The sequence below is a fragment of the Peromyscus maniculatus genome, chromosome 2, assembly GCF_049852395.1.
Source record: "Peromyscus maniculatus bairdii isolate BWxNUB_F1_BW_parent chromosome 2, HU_Pman_BW_mat_3.1, whole genome shotgun sequence".
NCBI classification, from domain to species: domain Eukaryota; kingdom Metazoa; phylum Chordata; class Mammalia; order Rodentia; family Cricetidae; genus Peromyscus; species Peromyscus maniculatus.
Genome location: NC_134853.1, coordinates 107,789,512 through 107,808,919, shown reverse-complemented (window position 1 = coordinate 107,808,919; position 19,408 = coordinate 107,789,512). Strand labels below are relative to the sequence as shown.

Sequence of the window (19,408 nt, the reverse complement as noted above, 5' to 3'; positions counted from 1 at the left end):
GGTCACAAGTGCCCTGAAGGCGTGGTTCCTATTGAGGACCATCCTGTCCTCACATCACATAGGTCCCCAGCTCCCCCTCCCCCACCATCCATCCAGACCTTGGAGCTCAGGTTGCAGACTCACTTTTCAGGCTCCCGGGTACTAATTAAGGAGCTGCAGGAGAGGCTGCCAAGTCGCGGTGCAGCATAACAATGAGGTCTGAGGGGGGTGGGGTGGGGAGCTTGTTCTGGCTAAACCAGCACCCTGGAGCCTTTTTCACACGCTTACCTTACTGTCTGTCCGTCGTTTCTAAAACGTCCGACAGGAGAGAGAAAGAAGAATGCTTGGCTCTGAGGCCCTCCCCCGGAACCTACCTGTGCACCTGGCAGGGAGCACCCAGCCCAGCAGCCCGTGCGGCCACCAGTGTCAATGCCACCACCCCAGGGCAGGAGCTTACCACACACAGTGCAGGTACGGAAAGTGGACGGAGGAGAGCAGCTCACAGAAGGCTCGGTCGCTGATCCAGCAGAAGAGGGCGAGGGTCCACCAGAGGCCGGAGAAGAGGCCCAGCTTAAACACACGGACATTGTCACACCTGCGAGGCAGAGGGAGAGAGTGTCAGCTCTCGGTTCCTTGGGGCTTGCTGGCTACCTCTCCTGTACCTCCAAAACTTCTCATCCATCTACCCCAGCCAGCTCTTGAGAGGCGTGTCCTACCGAACACAACCACACAGATGTAAATATCCACATAGACACACGTGACTTACATAACCTTATTTCCTACACAGTCCTGGCCCCTAACTCCAGATGCATAGAACCACCTACCATCTTGAAAGGTACCCTGATGTCTAATACAGACACAAAAACAGAGTTCAGCTAGTCTTTCCTCCTGTTCACAGATCCCACATCCGGTTTCTTAGCTCTTCCTTCAGAACCCACCCCAAATCTGCCCTCTGGCCATGTGGGTCCAGGCCCCCATCATCTCTTCCTCTCTAACCTACACTCACCTTTGTCCTTGTAGTCAATTGGCAATGTTCTGCTTCAGTGAGAGAGAGAGAGCGCCACGGCATTCACAGTGGCCACAGGGCCCCAAGTGTGGGCTCCCCTTCCTTCCTTCCCGATTTCTCTCTATGCTTTGGTCCTCACTCACTCCCTTTGCTCAAACTATGCTGCCCCTCAAACACTTCAGGCCTTAGCAGGAATGGGCCCTCCAGCCTTCCCACGGGCTTTGCCTCTGCCTGGGGTACTCTTCCCTCACAGAGCCATGTGGTTCGTCTGTCTTCAGGTGTGTCCGCTGGACATCACTCATGTGTGGTTAGAATGAGACCTTCTCACGGGATGAATGCTTGGCCCCCAGTTGGAGGCGCTGTTTGAGAAGTTTAGGCATGGCCTCGACGGAGGAAGTGTGTCACTGGAGGAGGGCTTTGAGAGTTTAAAGCCTGGGCTCTCAGCTTGCCCCCCATGCTTCCCGCCATGATAGTGATGGACTCTTGTGCCTCTGAACTATAAGTCCGGAGAACCCTTCCTTCTGTAAGTTGCCTTGGCTCTCCACACGCTACAGCTGAAGACAACACATACTCAACTCACTGAACACGGAAACTTGAAGCTGGTGCCTACCTAGAGCCTTCACCCTACGGACGAGCATTCATGGTACTGGAAGGTAGTCTGTGTGCTACCAGAGGAGAGGGACAAGCACCCAACAGTTACAAACCCCAAGTTCAGCGCTGTCAGGTCATGACCCTGAGTCAGAATAAGCTTTCGTTTTCTCCTGGTGAAAGAAGGTTCAGAAGGGGCGCTGAACCGCCACCAGCCAGACATGCTTCAGGAAGGAAGGCCAGAGGGAAGCAAAGCGATAAAAGGCAGTCTTTCCTCTTGGTTCCCTAGCAAAGCAAGGCACAAGGAGACACACTGGCGTGGACATGACGCGCCACGTGAGAACAGGGAAGATGCTGGAAGGAAGTGCAAAGAGGGCCAAGGGCACCCTTTTTTCTGGGAATCTTATCAGTGCAGGGGAACTTTCCTTTTCCTCCGGGAGACTTGGGTGGTAACTGAGTCACAGCAGGGAACAAAAAGACCTGAGCCCTGCCCGAGCAGTGTCCCTCTGTGTCAAGCAGAGGTTAAACAAAACAGTAACACAAGTTACTTTCTAATCGTGCAGGAGGGCCATCCAAGGACACATAAACAGCCAAGCCCCAAACTAAAGGGCCAGCGGCCGTTAGCCACAGCGAGGGGGACCTGGGCTCAAATGAAGACAGAAGTCAAGGAGAACAGAGAGAAGGGGGAGCTTGGTGTGTGTGTGTGTGTGTGTGTGTGTGTGTGTGTGTGTGTGTGTGTGTGTGTGTGTGTGTGTGGTGGGAGGGGGCGATGCTCAACTTACAGGGACAGCAGAGATGTGTGTGTGTGAAAGACTCTGCATTTTATCAGTATTGCCATGATAATGAGTAGAACAATGACCAGGACCAGAGGAGATGTTCAGGGGAAGATAGCTTCTGACTTGCACATCTGGACGCAGTACTCCTATTTAGCACAGCTGGAAACACTACAGAAAAGACTAGGCATGAGAAAGGCGGGTAAGGAACCCAGCTTTGTCAACTTGAACTCTCCATACCTGTGACTTCTGCGATTACAGAAGACAGGTAAGCAGCTAAGTAGATTAACAAACAAACAAACCTAAAGATAAGGAAAGGCAGCATAAACCCAGTGTGGTGGTCATGCCTTTAATCCCAGGAGGCCGAGGCAGGCAGGTCTCTGAGTTCAAGGCGACCCTGGTCTACACAGTGAGTTCCAGGACAGCCAGAGCTATACAGAAAGACACTGTCTCAAAACAAACACAAACAAAAAACCCAGCTAAATCTAGAACAGTCTATTCACTTCAGGCTGAAGAGAAGTCAGCACCACTGGACTGAATGCTCTAATCTATTTTAGATGACTTCACCAGAAATTTAGTTACGTGTCTTCCACAAATCTTGACTATCTGAGAGTATCCAGGGTTGAATAAGTGAAGATTCTGGGAGCCCAGCTCCCACATTTTACGACAGGGTACTCTTGAGGAGTGAGGCTTAAGAGATATTAGATAGGATAGAAAGGAAAGAAACACAAGCACAGGATAGCCTCAGGAGGGCCTAGATCATTATCCACCGGCCCCTGCTGTCTCTTCTAAAGGGCCTTTTATAGGAATGCCAAAGGGTGGAGCAAAAGACCTCCCCCTAGCACAGCCCAGTGCAGTTACCCTTCCAATCACCTGGTAACTACACATGTGGTCAAGCAATCCTCTAATGCAGCCCTGCTGGGTAAAGCAAGCTCAGCTCTCACTAGGAAACCTTTGTGAGCCTCCACAGAAGATGCAAGCAGGCCCCATGCCTAGGGGGCGCCAGATCCTCAGGCCACAAATAATGAGTAAAGGTAGTTCAGTAGGCATCTCCAGCCAAGAACACAGGGAGGATCCCTTGATAGGAAAGGAAGAATCCATACAAGAGAAGCTAAAACGGAAGGCGGTATTTGTCTCTCTTTACACTGCTTGGGGTACTTGTTGAAACAAGGACAGGAAAAGGAAAGTAGCCAGTATGCTGGTTTGAATGAGCAATGTCCCCACAGGCTCAGGCATGTGAGCCCTTGGTCCCCAGTTGGTGGTGCTGTTGGGGAGGTTGAGAAGGTGGGGCCTTGCTAGAGAAAATCCACTGCCCCGGGGTGAGCTGTGAGAGTGTATAGTATAGCCGCTGCCTGCTTTCAGTTTCCTCTCTCTACTCCACATTTGCTGTAAAAGATGTGGTGGCCTCTCTGCTTCCTGGCTCCTGTTGGCATGCTTCCCTACCATGACGGACTCCTCTCTCTAGAATTGCAAGTCCAAATAAACTCATTCTTCTAGAAGCTGCTGTTTTATCAGAGGAACAGAAAACTAATACAACTATACACTAATACAACTAGTGTTCCTTTTGCGGTTTTGTTTTGAGACAATCTCCCTATGTAAGTAACCCTGGTGGGCCTAGAACTTACTATGCAGATCAGCCTGCCTCTACCCTGAGGCTACCTCCAAGTGGTAGGATTAAAGGCAAGCATTACTATATGCAGCCACAACTATTATTTCTTGAAAATCCACCACCCCGGAGAGATTCTACACTAGATACAACTTATTTAAACTCACTACAAGATCAAAAGAAATAAGCTTTGTTAGCTTGTTTCCTTGTTGGCTGAGGCAAGTTCTCTCTGAATTTGCAGTTCTCCTGCCTCAGTTTCCTAAGTGTTGCCAGCTCCTCCAGCTTTGTTTATTCGTTGAAGATTTATTAATTTTTACGTGCATTGATGTTTTGCCTGAGCCAAATCCTCTGGAACTAGAGTTGCAGACCGTTGTGAGCTGCCATGTGGGGGCTGGGAATCGAACCCAGGTCCTCTGGAAGAGCAGCCGGTGCTCTTAACCAGCTCTCCAGCTCTCCAGCCCCCTATTTTTTTTTTTAATAGACCTAAACCTTATTATGGAAGACCCAAGGAAGTGAAGAAAATGCCCTGAATTTCTGAGCTACTGGAAGGCAAAGCCAAGCCACAAACCCAAGTTGTCTAGCCCCTGAACCCAAGTTTCTTCTAGCAATCACATGACTCTAGAATGAAAAAGGAGCTACCTAGCAAACAACTGGGGAACAGAGACTTTAGAATTCTTCAGAGGTAATAGGCACCTTGGAAAATTCACAGGTAGGTATAATTTCTGCCTTTGAGTAATATACCGGAAAGAAAGAAAGAATTATCCACATTCATGGGAGCACACACTAAACCCAATGTAAAGGCACAGAGTTTAGGAAGGAAGACACAGAGCTTGCTGAGGAAGAGGAAGGGGTTAGCAAAGCCCTGAGATGGAGCTGGCATCCCCAAAGCAGCTGTAGGAGGGCTGGATCCCTGCAAAGCTGTGGTGGGGAATGGCCGCCATCGACTGGGAGGACAAAGTATGAGCAAGCATGAGCTGAAGAGGGAAAAAAAGTAAGGAGCCTGTCCAGACTGACTGGTCACCAGGCACACAGAAGGAAGCAAGGTCAGAGAAAGCGGGACAGTAAGGAGCCACTGAAGTGTGTACAAGGACAAAGGACTCATATGAAAAATACCCCCTTGAAGGAAGAAGACTAGAGGAACGGAGGAGGCAGCAGGAAACAGATGTAATGACCTACTGGAGAGGTGTGAGGGTGGGGAGTGGTGAGTGGGAGGAGGTAACAGGGAAACACTGTAGAAAGAGTTCCTTTGGGAGACAGGGGTCCTTTGAAGTGGCAAGAGATTTTGGAGGGCAATGATGGCCATGAGATCTCAAAGCTAATGGCATTAGAAACAGTGGTACCTTTAAAATTATTTGGGAAATTTTGTTGTTTGGTTTTTTGAGATAGGGTTTCTCTGTGTAGCCCTGGCCGAACTGGGGCTCACTTTGTAGACCACGATGGTCTGGAACTCAGGGATCTGCCTGCTTCTGCCTCCAGAGTGCTGGGATTAAGGGTGTGTGCCGCCACCACCTGGCTTGTTTATTTTCATCTGGGAATTTTAAAAGTGGATTTGTGGAGGGTGGTGAGAGAAAACAACCAGGAAGCCCTGGGAAGGGTTGCAGACAAAGCAGCAGCCTTGGGTGCCGGGAGACAGTCTGATGGAGTGGACCCAGCCTACAGCTGAAAATAGGAGACTGAGCCGGGCAGTGGTGGCGCACGCCTTTAATCCCAGCACTGGGAGGCAGAGACAGGTGAGCTGAGTTTCAGGCCAGCCTGGTCTCCAGAGCAAGTTCCAGGACAGCCGGGGCTACAGAGAGAAACCCTGTCTCTAAAAATAAAATAAATAAATAAATAAATACAAGTCAAAACAAACAAATAAGAAAATGTGAGACTAGACTTCAGGGGATAAGAACCAACAGCAGGTCATGGAGGGACACGACATTGGACTCGGTGAATGAGACCAAAAAATAATTGAAAAGCCTCAAATGTGAAGAATGATGACCCTGAGGAAGGCAAGGAGTACAGTGGGAACAGCCGAGTGGAAAACCTGGACTGTTCTGGTCATAGAGGAAGAGGTGGCTTTCCAATTCTTCACACAGCCCAAGATTCCTCGTTCGTGAAATAACTCTACTCAACTAAACAGAAGTTAAAAAGTTGTTATTATAGATCAAAATACACAACGATGTTCATTACATAGGTATTTATAACGGTGGAAAAACTAGACTCAAAATGTTCAAAATTTAACTAAATTTAATACAGCTATAATTCAGATTCTTACGATGCTCTCCCTGTTCCCCAACCACCCTCCCTGTGTGTCTTTGAGACAGGGTCTCAAGCAGCCCACGATGGCCTTGAACTAAACTTGTTGCTAAGGCTGGCTGCTGCCTCTACCCCAAGTGCTGGAATTACAGGTGCATACCATACCCTAAGTTCAAATTCTATGAAGGTGTTAAAAATGATCTGGAAAGTTATACTTACTTACTGAAAAAGATGTCTATAATACATCCCCAAGTGAGCAAACCAAATTTCAGAGTAACTTGAAAAGTAACCCATTTTTATAAAGCTGCATCCTACTGAGCTAATGTTTTAAGCAAATATATAAGATGGCAAAAATAAAAACTAGAAAGGCAAACAACAAAAGACTAATAGTTATCATCATGAGACAATGAGTCAAGTTTAGTGTTGTTGTTGGGTTTTGCTCTTGGGGGGTGGGGAAGCGGCCACCACCCAGTTCCCAAATAAATCACACGCAGAGGCTTATTCTTTATTGTGAACGCCTGGTCTGAACTTGGCTTATTTCTAACAAGCTTAACTTTAAGTTATCCTGTCTATCTTTTGCCTCTGAGCTTTTCCGGTTCTCTTACTTCTGTAAATCTTACTCTTGGGCCGGGCGGTGGTGGCACACGCCTTTAATCCCAGCACTCGGGAGGCAGAGGCAGGCGGATCTCTGTGAGTTCGAGGCCAGCCTGGACTACCAAGTGAGTTCCAGGAAAAGGCGCAAAGCTACACAGAGAAAACCTGTCTCAAAAACAAAACAAAAAAATCTTACTCTTACTCTGTGGCTTGCTGTGTAGCTGAGTGGCTGACCCCGAAACGCTCCTCCTTCCTCTCCTCTCTCTCCTTCCTCCTAGATTTCTCCTTCTATTTATCCTCTCTGCCTGCCAGCCCCTCCTATCCTTTCTTCTGCCTTGCTATTGGCCGTTCAGCTCTTTATTAAACAGGCATAGTAACAAAGCTTCACGGAGTTAAACAAATGCAACATAAATAAAAATAACACACCTGAAAAAAATATTCTACCACAGTTTACTTTTGTCCAGTGAAATGAGCCAAGCTTTGTTCTAAACACTACCAAACATTCTACTTAGTAAAAAGTAAAAGATTGTTCTCCTTTGTGCTTGTCTATATTTTCCAATTTTTCTCCAACAAAGTAGTTTCTTAATAGGAACCAGCTTTTGAACACAGTCTTCAGTAAGTTCACACTGAAGATGTGGAGGAAAGCCATGCAGTGAGGAAATAGAGAAGTTGTGGCCCAGAAGGAAGGCCAATAGAGACAACAGAAGTCTAGCCACATATGACAGAAAAAGCAAGTCACTGTCCCACAGCTGCAGACACAGGTCTTAGCCAGTCACCGCGGTCACAGGACAGGCACGCATATCTGAGCAACCTGTGGTCACTGTGGCAAAAAGAAATTCAGACACACACTTAAGTTTTTTTTGTTTTTTGAGACGGGGTTTCTCTGTAGTTTTGGTGCCTGCCTGTCCTGGCCTCGAACTCAGAGATCCACCTGACTCTGCCTCCCAAGTGCTAGGATTAAAGGCATGTGCCACCACCACCTGGCAACGGCTGAGTCTTAAAGGCACAGGAGAGTGAGAGAACTCTGTCAGGAAGGGCGATGGATCAACTCGAGCTTTATTAAAAGATCTCTCCCTGAGAAGCAGTGTGGGGCTGTGGCAGAACACAGCTGCAGTCTTACACAGTCTTACTGGTGATGAGATCACCACTATTTATTATAGGCTACACTTTCTCCCTCTCTACATCTCCTCATCATCACTGAGAACAGACTGCTACTGAGAAGTCGAGAAAAGCTGAACATCCCATGTGGGAAATGTGCAGTTTGATCAGACCCATGGTTCCAGAGACAGGATCACCTGGCCTGTTCCTGGAGCTTACCATTTTGTTAATAGATTTACTGGGATACAATTCATGTACTGTAAAAATCTGCCTACTTAAAGCATACAGTTCAGTGTCCTGTAGCATACTGAGAAGTGTTCAGCCATCACCTCCATCGAATTTTACAATTTTTCCTATAATGGACCAAGAAATCCTTCCTTCATTTGCTGTCATTCCTTGTCCCGCCCCACCCCTACCCTGCCATGACCTCCTCACAAGGCCCTCTGACTCTACCCTCCCCACCCCTACCCTGCCATGACCTCCTCACAAGGCCCTCTGACTCTATCCTCCCCACCCCTACCCTGCCATGACCTCCTCACAAGGCCCTCTGACTCTATCCTCCCCACCCCTACCCTGCCATGACCTCCTCACAAGGCCCTCTGACTCTGTCCTCCCCACCCCTACCCTGCCATGACCTCCTCACAATGCCCTCTGACTCTGTCCTCCCCACCCCTACCCTGCCATGACCTCCTCACAAGGCCCTCTGACTCTGTCCTCCCCACCCCTACCCTGCCAAGACCTCCTCACAAGGCCCTCTGACTCAACCCTCAACTCCAAACAATGGGGTTCTGGCTATTTAAACACCCAGATGCCCATAATTAAGCTTATTACAGTCAGGTGCAGCGGCACACACTTGCAATCCTAATACCCAGGAGGTGAATCAGGAGGGGCAGTCAGTTCAAGGACAACCTAACTATATAGTAAGTCCAAGGCTACCCTGAGTCACATGAGAACCTGTCTCTAAATAAATAAATAAATAAATAAATAAATAAATAGCTGTCATCATGACTCACTGGGTAGTGGCACTTGATGCCAAATTTGACAACTTGGGTTTGATCCCCAGAACCCATTTGGTGGAAGGAGAGACCCAGTTCCCACAAATTGTCCTCTGACCTCCACACATGCGATTTGACACAGGCGTGCCCATACACATGTCCACACAATAAATAACTAAATAAATGTGGGTCTTTTATTAAGCTTATTGGAGAATGGGGACTTCTCTGTTTTATTCATTTATAGGCTTTTATATCATTATAGCTGTTCTTCTAGGACTAAGTCAACTGGTTTCTAAAACAGGTCCCTTCAAACCTATCCCTGCAGGCTTCACAGAGAAGCCAAGTAAAGGAGATCTGGCAGTCCCCCTTTGCCTCTAGGCAGCACATTCAAATGCCTCTTGAGCCACTTCTGGCCCCGGATGCTATTGCTGATGATCAGAGCAGCTCTGGGAAGCAAAGCGACCAGAGAGAAATTATCATCTCCTATGCTGAGCTAACACATCCCACAGTACTACTATCTGAGGGAGGAAGACCCTACTTCAGTGAAGACAGAACTGTGGTACTGTAAGCCTAGTCAAATCCATGACTGAGGGGGTCTGAACCCCTAAGGGGGAAACTAAATTGGCATGGACCCAAACCGCCTTGCAAGTATTTGTGTTTATATTCACAAACGCTACTCTTGGCCTTACTCAAAGAAACACCTCGTTGCAATGAACAGCAGTGAATGCAGAGACCCGTGACCTGCTCAAGTGCTGAGAGCAGGTGATGATTGAGTGCTCAGCTTGAAACAGGACATCTACATCACCCCTTCTAAGGCTCAGGGAACGTGGAGGAAGAGTTGGAAAGACTATAAAAACTGGAAGATATGAAGGGCTGCAAAAATGCCCTCTTCAGAGCAGGCACAGCCATCGCGACCATGATCACAGAGCAGCCGTGACTGCCGCCTCCACGGGATCTGCACAAGACTGGGCCTCTCAGTAGTCAATCACGGATCAGAGAGGGGCCCATGGAACCCCACCCCTGCCTGGTGAACTGCTGGCAACTGGTGAATTCTGGGGGGAGAGCAGGCACTGGCTGCCATTGCGTTCTCACAGGTGAGCCCATCAGGCTCCACTGGACAGTTTCAAACCCATATTCCTACAGACAGCCCTGGTTAAGCTCAGTGGGTTCCAGAACACCAGAAAGAGACAACATGGGAGAAACGGATTCGTAGGGAAGGGTGGGAGGTATCCACAAGGATGGGAGGGAAATAGGGCAGGGGTGAGAGACAGCAGAATATATTATGTAGAGACATGAAATCATCCAAGAACAAGTTTAATAAAAAGTATTTTAAAAAAATTTGGTGGCTGAGAGATGGTTCAAGGGTTAAGAGCACTGGCTGTTCTTCCAGAGGACCTGGGTTCAACTCCCAGCACCCAAATGGTGGCTCAGAACATCTTTAACTCCAGTTCCAGGGAATCTGACACCTTCTTCTGGTTTCCTCAAGTACCAGGCATGCCAGTGGTACACAGACAGACAGACAGACAGAGCATCCACACGTAATTTTTTTTTTTTTTTTTTTTTTTTTTTAGCTTTTAAAAGCTCACTCATGAGCATGGTAGATTAACTTATAATCCAGCACTAAGGAAGCTGTGGTGGGAAGATCAAAATGAGTTAGTCCACAGCCTGGCTAGCCTTGGCTACATAACAAGAGCTAGTTTCCAAAAAAATCAAGACATTCAGTGTTCATAATAAGAGAAGTATAGCTTAAAACACATTGTAAAGGTAACTACAACAAAAACAATGTTTTCATCAAACCTTAAAATTAGATCGGTGATCGCATGAATTTGGTGGCGAGAAGACCCACACACAAGACCTAAAATAAAATTTTTTTTCATTCTTTTTGTGTGTATGAATGTTTCACCTGAATGTATGTGCACCATGTACATGCCCAGTACATGCCTAGTGTCTGCAGAGGTCAGAAGAGGATGGTGGATGCTCAGGAGCCACCATGTAGAGGCTGGGAATGAAATCACCATCCTCTGGAAGAGCAGCAAGTGCTCTTAACCACTGATCCATATCTCCAGCCCACATCAAATGTTTCTGGAAGACTTGGAGAGATGGCTGAGAGGTTAAGAGCACTCTGCTCTTCCAGAGGACCCAGATCTGGTCTCAGCACACAGGTCAGGCAGCTCATTAGATATGTGACTCCAGTTCTGGGGACTGGGCCGCTCTTCTGATCTCTGAGGGCTCCTGGTGCATGCACATGGCATGATACATACATTCAGACATATACACATATGCACAAAATAAAATATATAAATTTTAAAAGTATTTCAAAAAATTTAAAAAAATATTTATTTTTTCCTTTTTTTTTTTTTTTGGTTTTTTGAGACAGGGTTTCTCTGTGTAGTTTTGCGCCTTTCCTGGAACTCGATTTGGAGACCAGGCTGGCCTCAAACTCACAGAGATCCGCCTGCCTCTGCCTCTGCCTCTGCCTCTGCCTCTGCCTCTGCCTCTGCCTCTGCCTCTGCCTCTGCCTCTGCCTCTGCCTCTGCCTCTGCCTCTGCCTCTGCCTCTGCCTCCCAAGTGCTGGGACTAAAGGCGTGCGCCGCCGCCACCACCACCGCCCGGCAAAATATATATTTTTAAAATGTTTCTGCATATGAATGTGAGGTCTTCATCTACAACTTCCCAGAAGAAAATGGTTACCCAGGCAACAAAAGACAAGAAGAAGGGCACTCACCTCTTCAGTTCTGCAATGAGCAGGGCAGTGCATGGGACCCCTAGAGTCATCAGGGAGATATTGTTGATGGCGGGCTTGACAAACGCCAGGCACGTTGTAACTGCAGACAGGACACACACCACTGCCTTGAACCTGCCCCTGAATCAGTGGAGTCAAAACCAAATCCATTAGCAAAGGAGATCCCGCTTGTTTATTTAACATGCTCCCCGAGCCCCAAGCTGAGGACTGAACCCAGGGCCTTGTGTACGCTGGGCAAGGGTTCTCCCATTGCTTGTTACTGTTGGCGAGGTGTAGCCAGCACTGTTTGTGCTGACTTCTACACAAGTGGTTCTCAACCTCCCCAATGCTCGGACCCTTTAACACAGTTCCTCGTGTTGTAGTGACCCCAAACCATAGTACTGTGCTGCTACTTCATAACTGCAATTTTGCTGCTGTTATGAATCCTAAACTGTGACCCCAAGGGGGTTGCCAACCCATAGGTTGAGAACCACTGGTCTATGCTAAGTATGATTAGGTCAGAGATGAACCATATCTAAAAGCCATCCACTCTCCTTCCAGGAGCTGATCGTTGGGAAACAAAGACTTTGAAAACTTTTAGCTGTGAAATGGTTAAACCACAGTCAACCTACATCTCTGGGGGAGAGACATTGACAGTGATTTCCCCATTTTTAACTGTGTTTCCTACAGGACTTGACAAGCCTTTTTCCTATAAACCTGATACAATGGCACAAGACTGTAATCCCAGCACTTGGAAGGTGGAGGCAGGATGATCAGGAGTTCAAGACCAGCCTCAGCTACATAACATGTTTTAAGACCTCATCTCAGGGCTGGAGAAATGGCTCAGCAGATAAGAGCACTGGCTGCCCTTTCAGGGGACTTAGGTTCAATTCCCAGCACCCATATGGCAGCTCACAATTGTCTGTAACTCCAGTTCCAAGGGATCTGATATCTTCACACCAATGCACATAAAATAAATTTAAAAAAAAAAAAGGACCCTGTTTCAAATTTAAAAAAAAAAAATTTGTAAAGGGTCAGAAGCATTTTAGGTTTTGCAAATCCCAAGCTCTTTGCCTCAGGTATTCAACTCTGCCTTTATGAAGATAAGTTCAGGAACATGCATTATGTGCTGATAAAACCTCACGGAACCCATTTAGCCCCAATACTTTGCCAAGCCCTGGTCCAACAGGTCATCACACATAACTTTTATGAGACAATCAGAGATCATTAAGAAAGCATAAATATTACTGCTTTAAAAGAAAAAAATTCCTGTGTGCCCAGCCTACAAAACTGAAAGTTTTTTTTTTGGGGGGGGGGGGGAATCAAATAGGATGAATATTTCCTGGCAGCCTGTAGGTCTAGTGTGAACTGGAGGTCTGTCTTGACAAGTTTTTAACATGACAGATCACAGACACTCTCCCCACAGCCTTCAGGGGAAGTGGAGCCGGCTAGAAGTGGCGACGTGATCCTGGACACACTTCTTCCTCTCTCTGGGGACCCTGTTTCCTGATCTATAGAGGAAAGAGGCCCTGGCCTAGCCACTCTCCGTGGCCTTATCCATGCCTTAAATTAAGGAGCACATGACTTTCCTGTGGCTTCTGTCATTTGTCATCAGCAGAATTTGTTTTGGCCAAGAGCCCCGGAACAGGCCACAGTTAGGAAACTGATTGGAATGAAGTTCTATTATAAAGAAATCAAAGAACATCGACCCCCTCAAAACACAAATTTATCTTCTAAAGAGGAAAGGCATTTATCATCAAGGCACAGGAAATCATTGATCAAGCTGCCAACCTTCTGACTGGAACGAATGGGCTTTGTAACCCTGAACCAGAGGGGAACAGACAGATGTGAAAGGAAGCCGGCAGCAAATGCTCAGGAGACCCATGTTTTCTTCCTGACAGGCCAGAACTCTTCAGTTACCGGAAGCAAGACTGCCTGGCCAGCCTGAAGACAGCCCCACCAGCACCAGGCCCATGGCCTCTGGGACACTGGGCAACTCTCCCTGCTTCTGGCATGTCAAGGCTAAGGCCTGTTGCTGGTCTCTCCTCTCTGTTCCCTCTCTTTGTCACACAGGAGAAGCCCAAGTGTTTCCTGACCTTCTCATGGTACCCCACGTCTGTACATGGTTTTACCCTTTTAACTCCATTGTCAGTTTTTCTTCGCTATGAATTCTTTTATACCCCCTCCCCTTCAACTGGAAACACGTAACCAGAGATTCAGAAGCTAGAGACAGAGCTGAGTTAGCACAGTTCTTCCCTAGCATGCATGCGGCCCTGGGGGCCATCCTTGCATCTCAAACACTAAGTGTGGTTGTGCATATTTGTGATCCTAGTATATGAAAGGAGGAGGCAGGAGGGTTAGGAGGTCAAAGTCATCCTCAGCTAGCAAGCTTGGAGCCAGTGTGGGACACATGAGATCTTGTTTAAAAGAAAAAAAGAAAAAGAAAGAAAGGAAGAAAGGAAGGAAAGAAGGAAGGAAGGAAGGAAGGAAGGAAGGAAGGAAGGAAGGAAGGAAGGAAGGAGAGAGAGAGAGGAAGGAAGGAAGGAAGGAAGGAAGGAAGGAAGGAAGAAAGAAAGAAAGAAAGAAAGAAAGAAAGAAAGAAAGAAAGAAAGAAAGAAAGAAAGAAGGAAAGAAGGAAAGAAGGAAAGAAGGAAAGAAGGAAAGAAGGAAAGAAGGAAAGAAAGAAAGAAAGAAAGAAAGAAAGAAAGAAAGAAAGAAAGAAAGAAAGAAAGAAAGAAAGAGAAAAGGAGAGGGAAAGGAGAGGGGAAAGGAGGGAAAATAGTAAATTTACAAGGTGTTTCACCTTTCCATACCCAAGGGTTTAGGACTCAAGCACAAGTTGGAAAGAGGAATACAATCACTAAAACACAAATGTTTCCAATGGGACAAATGTACTCACAAATCCTGCCCCACTGTTCAATGACCATGGGACCTCTGCAAGAAGCTTAACTCCTTGAGCCTTTCCAACCTGAAACTGAACCACTAATACCCATGGTATTCTTGTGAGCCTTTCAGCACTTAATATAGGGCCCAGGATGGGTGATGTGCCAGTAAGACCATTATCACCATCTTCCTTAGAAGAAATACTATGTTAATAATATCGCTATTGTTGAGCTGGCCGTTACAGTTCATATCTGTAATCCCAGCACTTGGGAGGCTGAGGCAGGAGGATTGCTATAAGTCGAGGCCAGCTAGACTAAGAGTGTGATCATGTCTCAAAATGAAACAGAACAAAGCAAAACAGAAAAAAAAAAATACTACCCTTGGTAGAGCGCTTGCCTAGCAAGCACAAGGACCTGGGTTCGATCCTTAGCTCAAAAAAAAATTATCATATTGTTGATAATATGTTCTGAAGGAGAGCAGGCTGGACAGCGATTGTAATCCCCAAAGGTTCCATAGAATACTGCCAAATAGTTTAAAGGCACATACTTTAGGACACAGTCGCAGGCAACTCCCCACACTGGGTCCAGAGGGAGTGGAGGAATGTACTGGACAATGAGGACATCCTGTGCACACACACAATTTTGCAACTAGTCAAAATAAACAAAGATCACATGGCCAGCAGAAAGTCAGCCAGCCCAGCATACCCAAGCAAGAGTCACCAGAGGACCTAGGTATTAGAGAGCTAGAAATTTCCAGAGCGAGGGGCCCTGACAGTGTGTGTTCCAAACTGGGATGGCAGGCAGCCCCTACCTCGGGCTTGTGTTTAGCTGTCAACCCTATAGTCTCATGCTAGAGCACCCACTGAAGAAACTCTTAGCACCCCTTCTTCTGTATTTCCCAAACCCAAATCCAGCAACCCAACTTCCTGACCATCTTCTCACAATAAAGTTGCTACTGTTGTCATTAGCTACCCCTTAAAGAGGAGAACTGATCCTGGTTTTTTTGTTTTGTTTTGTTTTTTAATATTTGGTACTTGGTAATGTCACCTTTACTCCTACAAAGCGAGATGGACTTTATGAATGATAAAACCTGCCATCATTTATGGATGATAAAACCATGTCCACAAACCTCTGAGATGTCCCTGCAGATGGTTAGGACCCAGCAGTTTCAATAACCACAGAACAAACATCACCGACTTAAAACAGCCGGCCCTTGCTAGGTCCTGGTGCTGCAGCACTCGGCCTTGGAGAGGACTTCGGAGAGCTCTCCCGCCCTGTAGTTTCTGAAGTGAGGCACCAAGGCCCAGAGACCTTACCCTTCTAGCCTTATCTATGCTAAAGCAGGCAGCGCCTAGCCTGCTCCCTAGCATTCCAAGATCCTAAAAATGAAGTGGACTGCGAAACGAAGGCTGGCTAGAGGTTTTGTAGAAGGGACTCATAAGTGCACGTGAGAGGGTATTTGGGAAGCACATTCCATTAGCCTGCAATATGCTTTTTCCTTAGTTTGTCTGAAAAGAAAAATACCTAAAATTACTAATAGCCATCAGTAGTTGAGTATACGTTCTGAAGAGTCCTGGGATTTCTAAGTAAAATGAGAATCTGTCTTTTCCTAACCTAGCAATTATATCCTATTGGTTTAATGAACACTGTCTATAGACAGTATTATATTCTGTGATATATATATAGTATATATATATAGTATATATATATATATATAATATATAATCACAGATATATATTGTCAACTAGACTCATTTGAGAAGAGGGAACCTTAACTGAGAACATGACTCCACCCAATTGGTCTGGAGGCATGTCTCTGGAGGCATTTTCTTGACTACTGGTTGATGTGGGAGAGGAGGACCCAGCCAACTGTGGGATGCTGGGCAAGGAATGTTGGGAGGTATAAGAAAAACAATTGAACGTGAGCCTGGGGAGCAAGCCAGTAAGCAGTATTTCTCCATGGTCTGTCTCTGCTTCCAGCCTCGAATTCCTGCCCTGACTTCCCTTCATGAAATACAATGCAAGCTGAAATAAACCCTTTGCTCCCCGGGTTGCTTTGGTCCTGGTGTTTATCACAGCAGTACTAATCTAACTAGGATATCTTCTAAATGTATGTCCAGATTTGTGTTTTATAGTGGCTTCTTGTACTTCCTGAGTGCTGATTCTCTGTGAAGCAAGGTATTATATATACCTTTTTGTTTAATCTTCTCTCCATTTATTTATTTATTTATTTATTTTGTGCTGTGCGAGGACTTGAATTCAAAGCATAATGCACTCTACACAGGGGCTCTGTAATAAACTACACTCACGCCCATCTCTGATTTTTCTCTGATCCACTTGGGTGTGTGTGTGTGTGTGTGTGTGTGTGTGTGTCTGTGTGTCTGTGTCTGAACTCACAAAGATCCCGCCCCTGCTTCCCGAGTGCTGGCATTGCTGATAGGAACTCTGAAGACTGACCTGTGCCTCCACGGCAGAACAGCCACCCACTGCAATCCTAAGAAGCCCCCATGGATGCTCGACATTCTCGCTTGCCCCTGGCCGGGAGACTGAAGACGGGCAGGTTCGGATGAGGCCCGTTCGCGTCTCTTTAGCTGTGTGCTGCTGCTTTCTTTGCCCCTTCAAGCTCTCCAAGCCTGCCCTCCCCTTGCTTGGTCCGTGTACCTCAGACACCCTAAGCAGAGCTGTCCACTGTGTGCCCCTGGCAGCCGGGAGAGCTGAGGGACACCAGTGACCATGTTGCTCAATGTGGTGCCGTGTGTGCGTCATCTCAGCCCTGGGGGAGTTTACAGATGAGGAGATAGCAAACCAAGCCATCCAGTTTCTAAACACCAACAGCAGGAACCCAAACCCCTCCCCAGTCAGGACAGGACTCGTGGTCCTCAGCCTCCAGATGACTCTCCCCACACCCAGGGCCCAGGGCTCACGTCTTCACATCCTCCCTACATCAATACCGCACAGTGCCGTGACAGGCCCGCCCGAATCCCCAGCGTTGATGCTCAGTATTTTCATTATTAAGTTGACAGGTTTCAATTACCAACATCAACACCCCGCTTCCTTTTCTCCCATTTAAACACTCCTTACTTCTACTCCATGAAATGAAGGTGTGGGAGAAGGGCATCTGTAACTAAGAAAAACAAAACTGCCAACTGGAATTTCAACCTAGGACTACAGAATGCTAGCCACAATTAGAGAAATTTCTTCAATTTCTCACTCAGATCCCAAAACCTGAAAGATGAGTTCTTAGGGGAAAGTAGTTTCTTATATTTTTGGTTGTGAGCCTAGCCTTTAACAGCTGAGCCATCTCTCCAGCCCAAAAAGTTGTTTCTTAATGCCCAAACTAACACACCAGAAAGTGTAAGGAGCTGAGGAAGTCCTGAGTGTGTGTATGCTGAGGACATAAGCGTGGTCAAGACAAGGACCACAATGCCTCAGACTCATAGGAATGCCAAAGCCTTCCCTGGGTCAGACTCAGGAAATTGCAAAGCCTTCCCCTGGTCTGCATGTGGATGTAGACAGTGTGTGCAGAAAATGTCCACAGTGACTTCCTCCTCTTCATATTTACAGGCAGAGAATGCTCCTGTACAGAGACCTCCTGCCAAGATGAACTAAACCTGCCCCCTGCCTCAGCTGTATACACTAGCCCTGCTTCAGCTGTATACACTAACCTCACCTCATCTAGTTAGATGTATAAAGAAAGGCACTGAATTTCCACATTGCAGCCACTATTGGTACATCTCCATCAGAGGCCATGAGCTACTGGATCCCCAGCTCTTCTGTCTGTGTGTCTTTCATTTCTTCATTGCCTTGTTGCTCCAATTCTGTCAATCCCTAGGCCTTGCAGAGTGCAACACCTGAGGTGACCGATGGGCACCCCAGGAGGGGATATCCTCACCTGCGGAACTGCAGGTGACATTGTCTCATGCTCTTGGTCCCCACCCTCAGGGCTTCCTCTGAGACCGATCAAGATTTACAGGAGACCCCGGGGACACCACAGCAATGTGGGCACATTGTTTTTTGTTGTTTTGTTTTATTTTGTTTGGTTGTTTTTGATTTTTTGAGACAGGGTTTCTGTGTAACCCTGGCTGTCCTGGAACTCACTTTGTAGACCAGGATGGCCTCAAATTCAGAGATTTGCCTGCCTCTGCCTCTCAGGTGCTGTGATTAAAGGCATGGCCATCACTCCTGGCTGCTGAGCACATTGTAAAACACACTTTCTAGGGCTGAGAATGTAGTTCAGTGACAGAGTGTGTACAAAGACCTGAGTTCAATTCCCAATAACAGACAGGCGGAGATGGAAAGAAAGCAGGAAAGAAAGAAGGAATGGGAGGTCTTAGAGCATGCTTTCTCTGCTGATTAGAAGGCAAGATAAAGGTCTACCAACTTGCTCATTTTTTTTTTTTGAAAAATAACTTTCTTGAGGGTACTTCTAATTCTAGATGATACTCAGAAATAGTACTATTGAAGTCTTACTTCAAAGGATAAAGATTAATTCATAAGGAATATTTTCTCTCTACCTCATTGTAGAGGCAGGAAGATTAGGAGTTCAAGGCTCAGCTCAGCTACCTAATAAGTTCTAGTCTAGCCAGGACTGCATGAGACCCTGTCTCAAAAACAAACAACAGACATACACATAGACAAAACATCCATATACATAAAATAAAATAAATACATCTTCAATTTTTTTCTTCTTTTTTATCTTTAAAAATGTTTAAAATAATAAATATGTTTGTTTTATGCATGTATATAAATATGTATGTATGTATGTAATCTACTTGATTGATTCTAAAATAGGATATTACACAAGAAAATACTGCAGCCAATATTTTCCATGAATATTCCTCCCACTCAGTCTTTAAAAAACAGTCTTAAGTTTTTCTTTCTCTATTTATTTTATCATTGATTATGTGTGTGGGCATGTGCACACAGA

General features: G+C 46.4%; 1 protein-coding gene across 1 annotated transcript in view; it reads right to left on the bottom strand.

Annotated features, from left to right (window-relative positions):
- The window catches only part of Acer2 (alkaline ceramidase 2), a 44,232-nt gene that overhangs the window by 8,605 nt on the left and 16,219 nt on the right, over nucleotides 1–19,408 (bottom strand). Inside the window, exons 4-5 of the mRNA XM_006975972.4 lie at nucleotides 11,603–11,740; nucleotides 437–574 (exon numbers count right to left, since the gene is read on the bottom strand). Coding sequence (XP_006976034.1) covers nucleotides 437–574; nucleotides 11,603–11,740 — 276 coding nt within the window. The remainder of the gene's footprint in view (nucleotides 1–436; nucleotides 575–11,602; nucleotides 11,741–19,408) is intronic.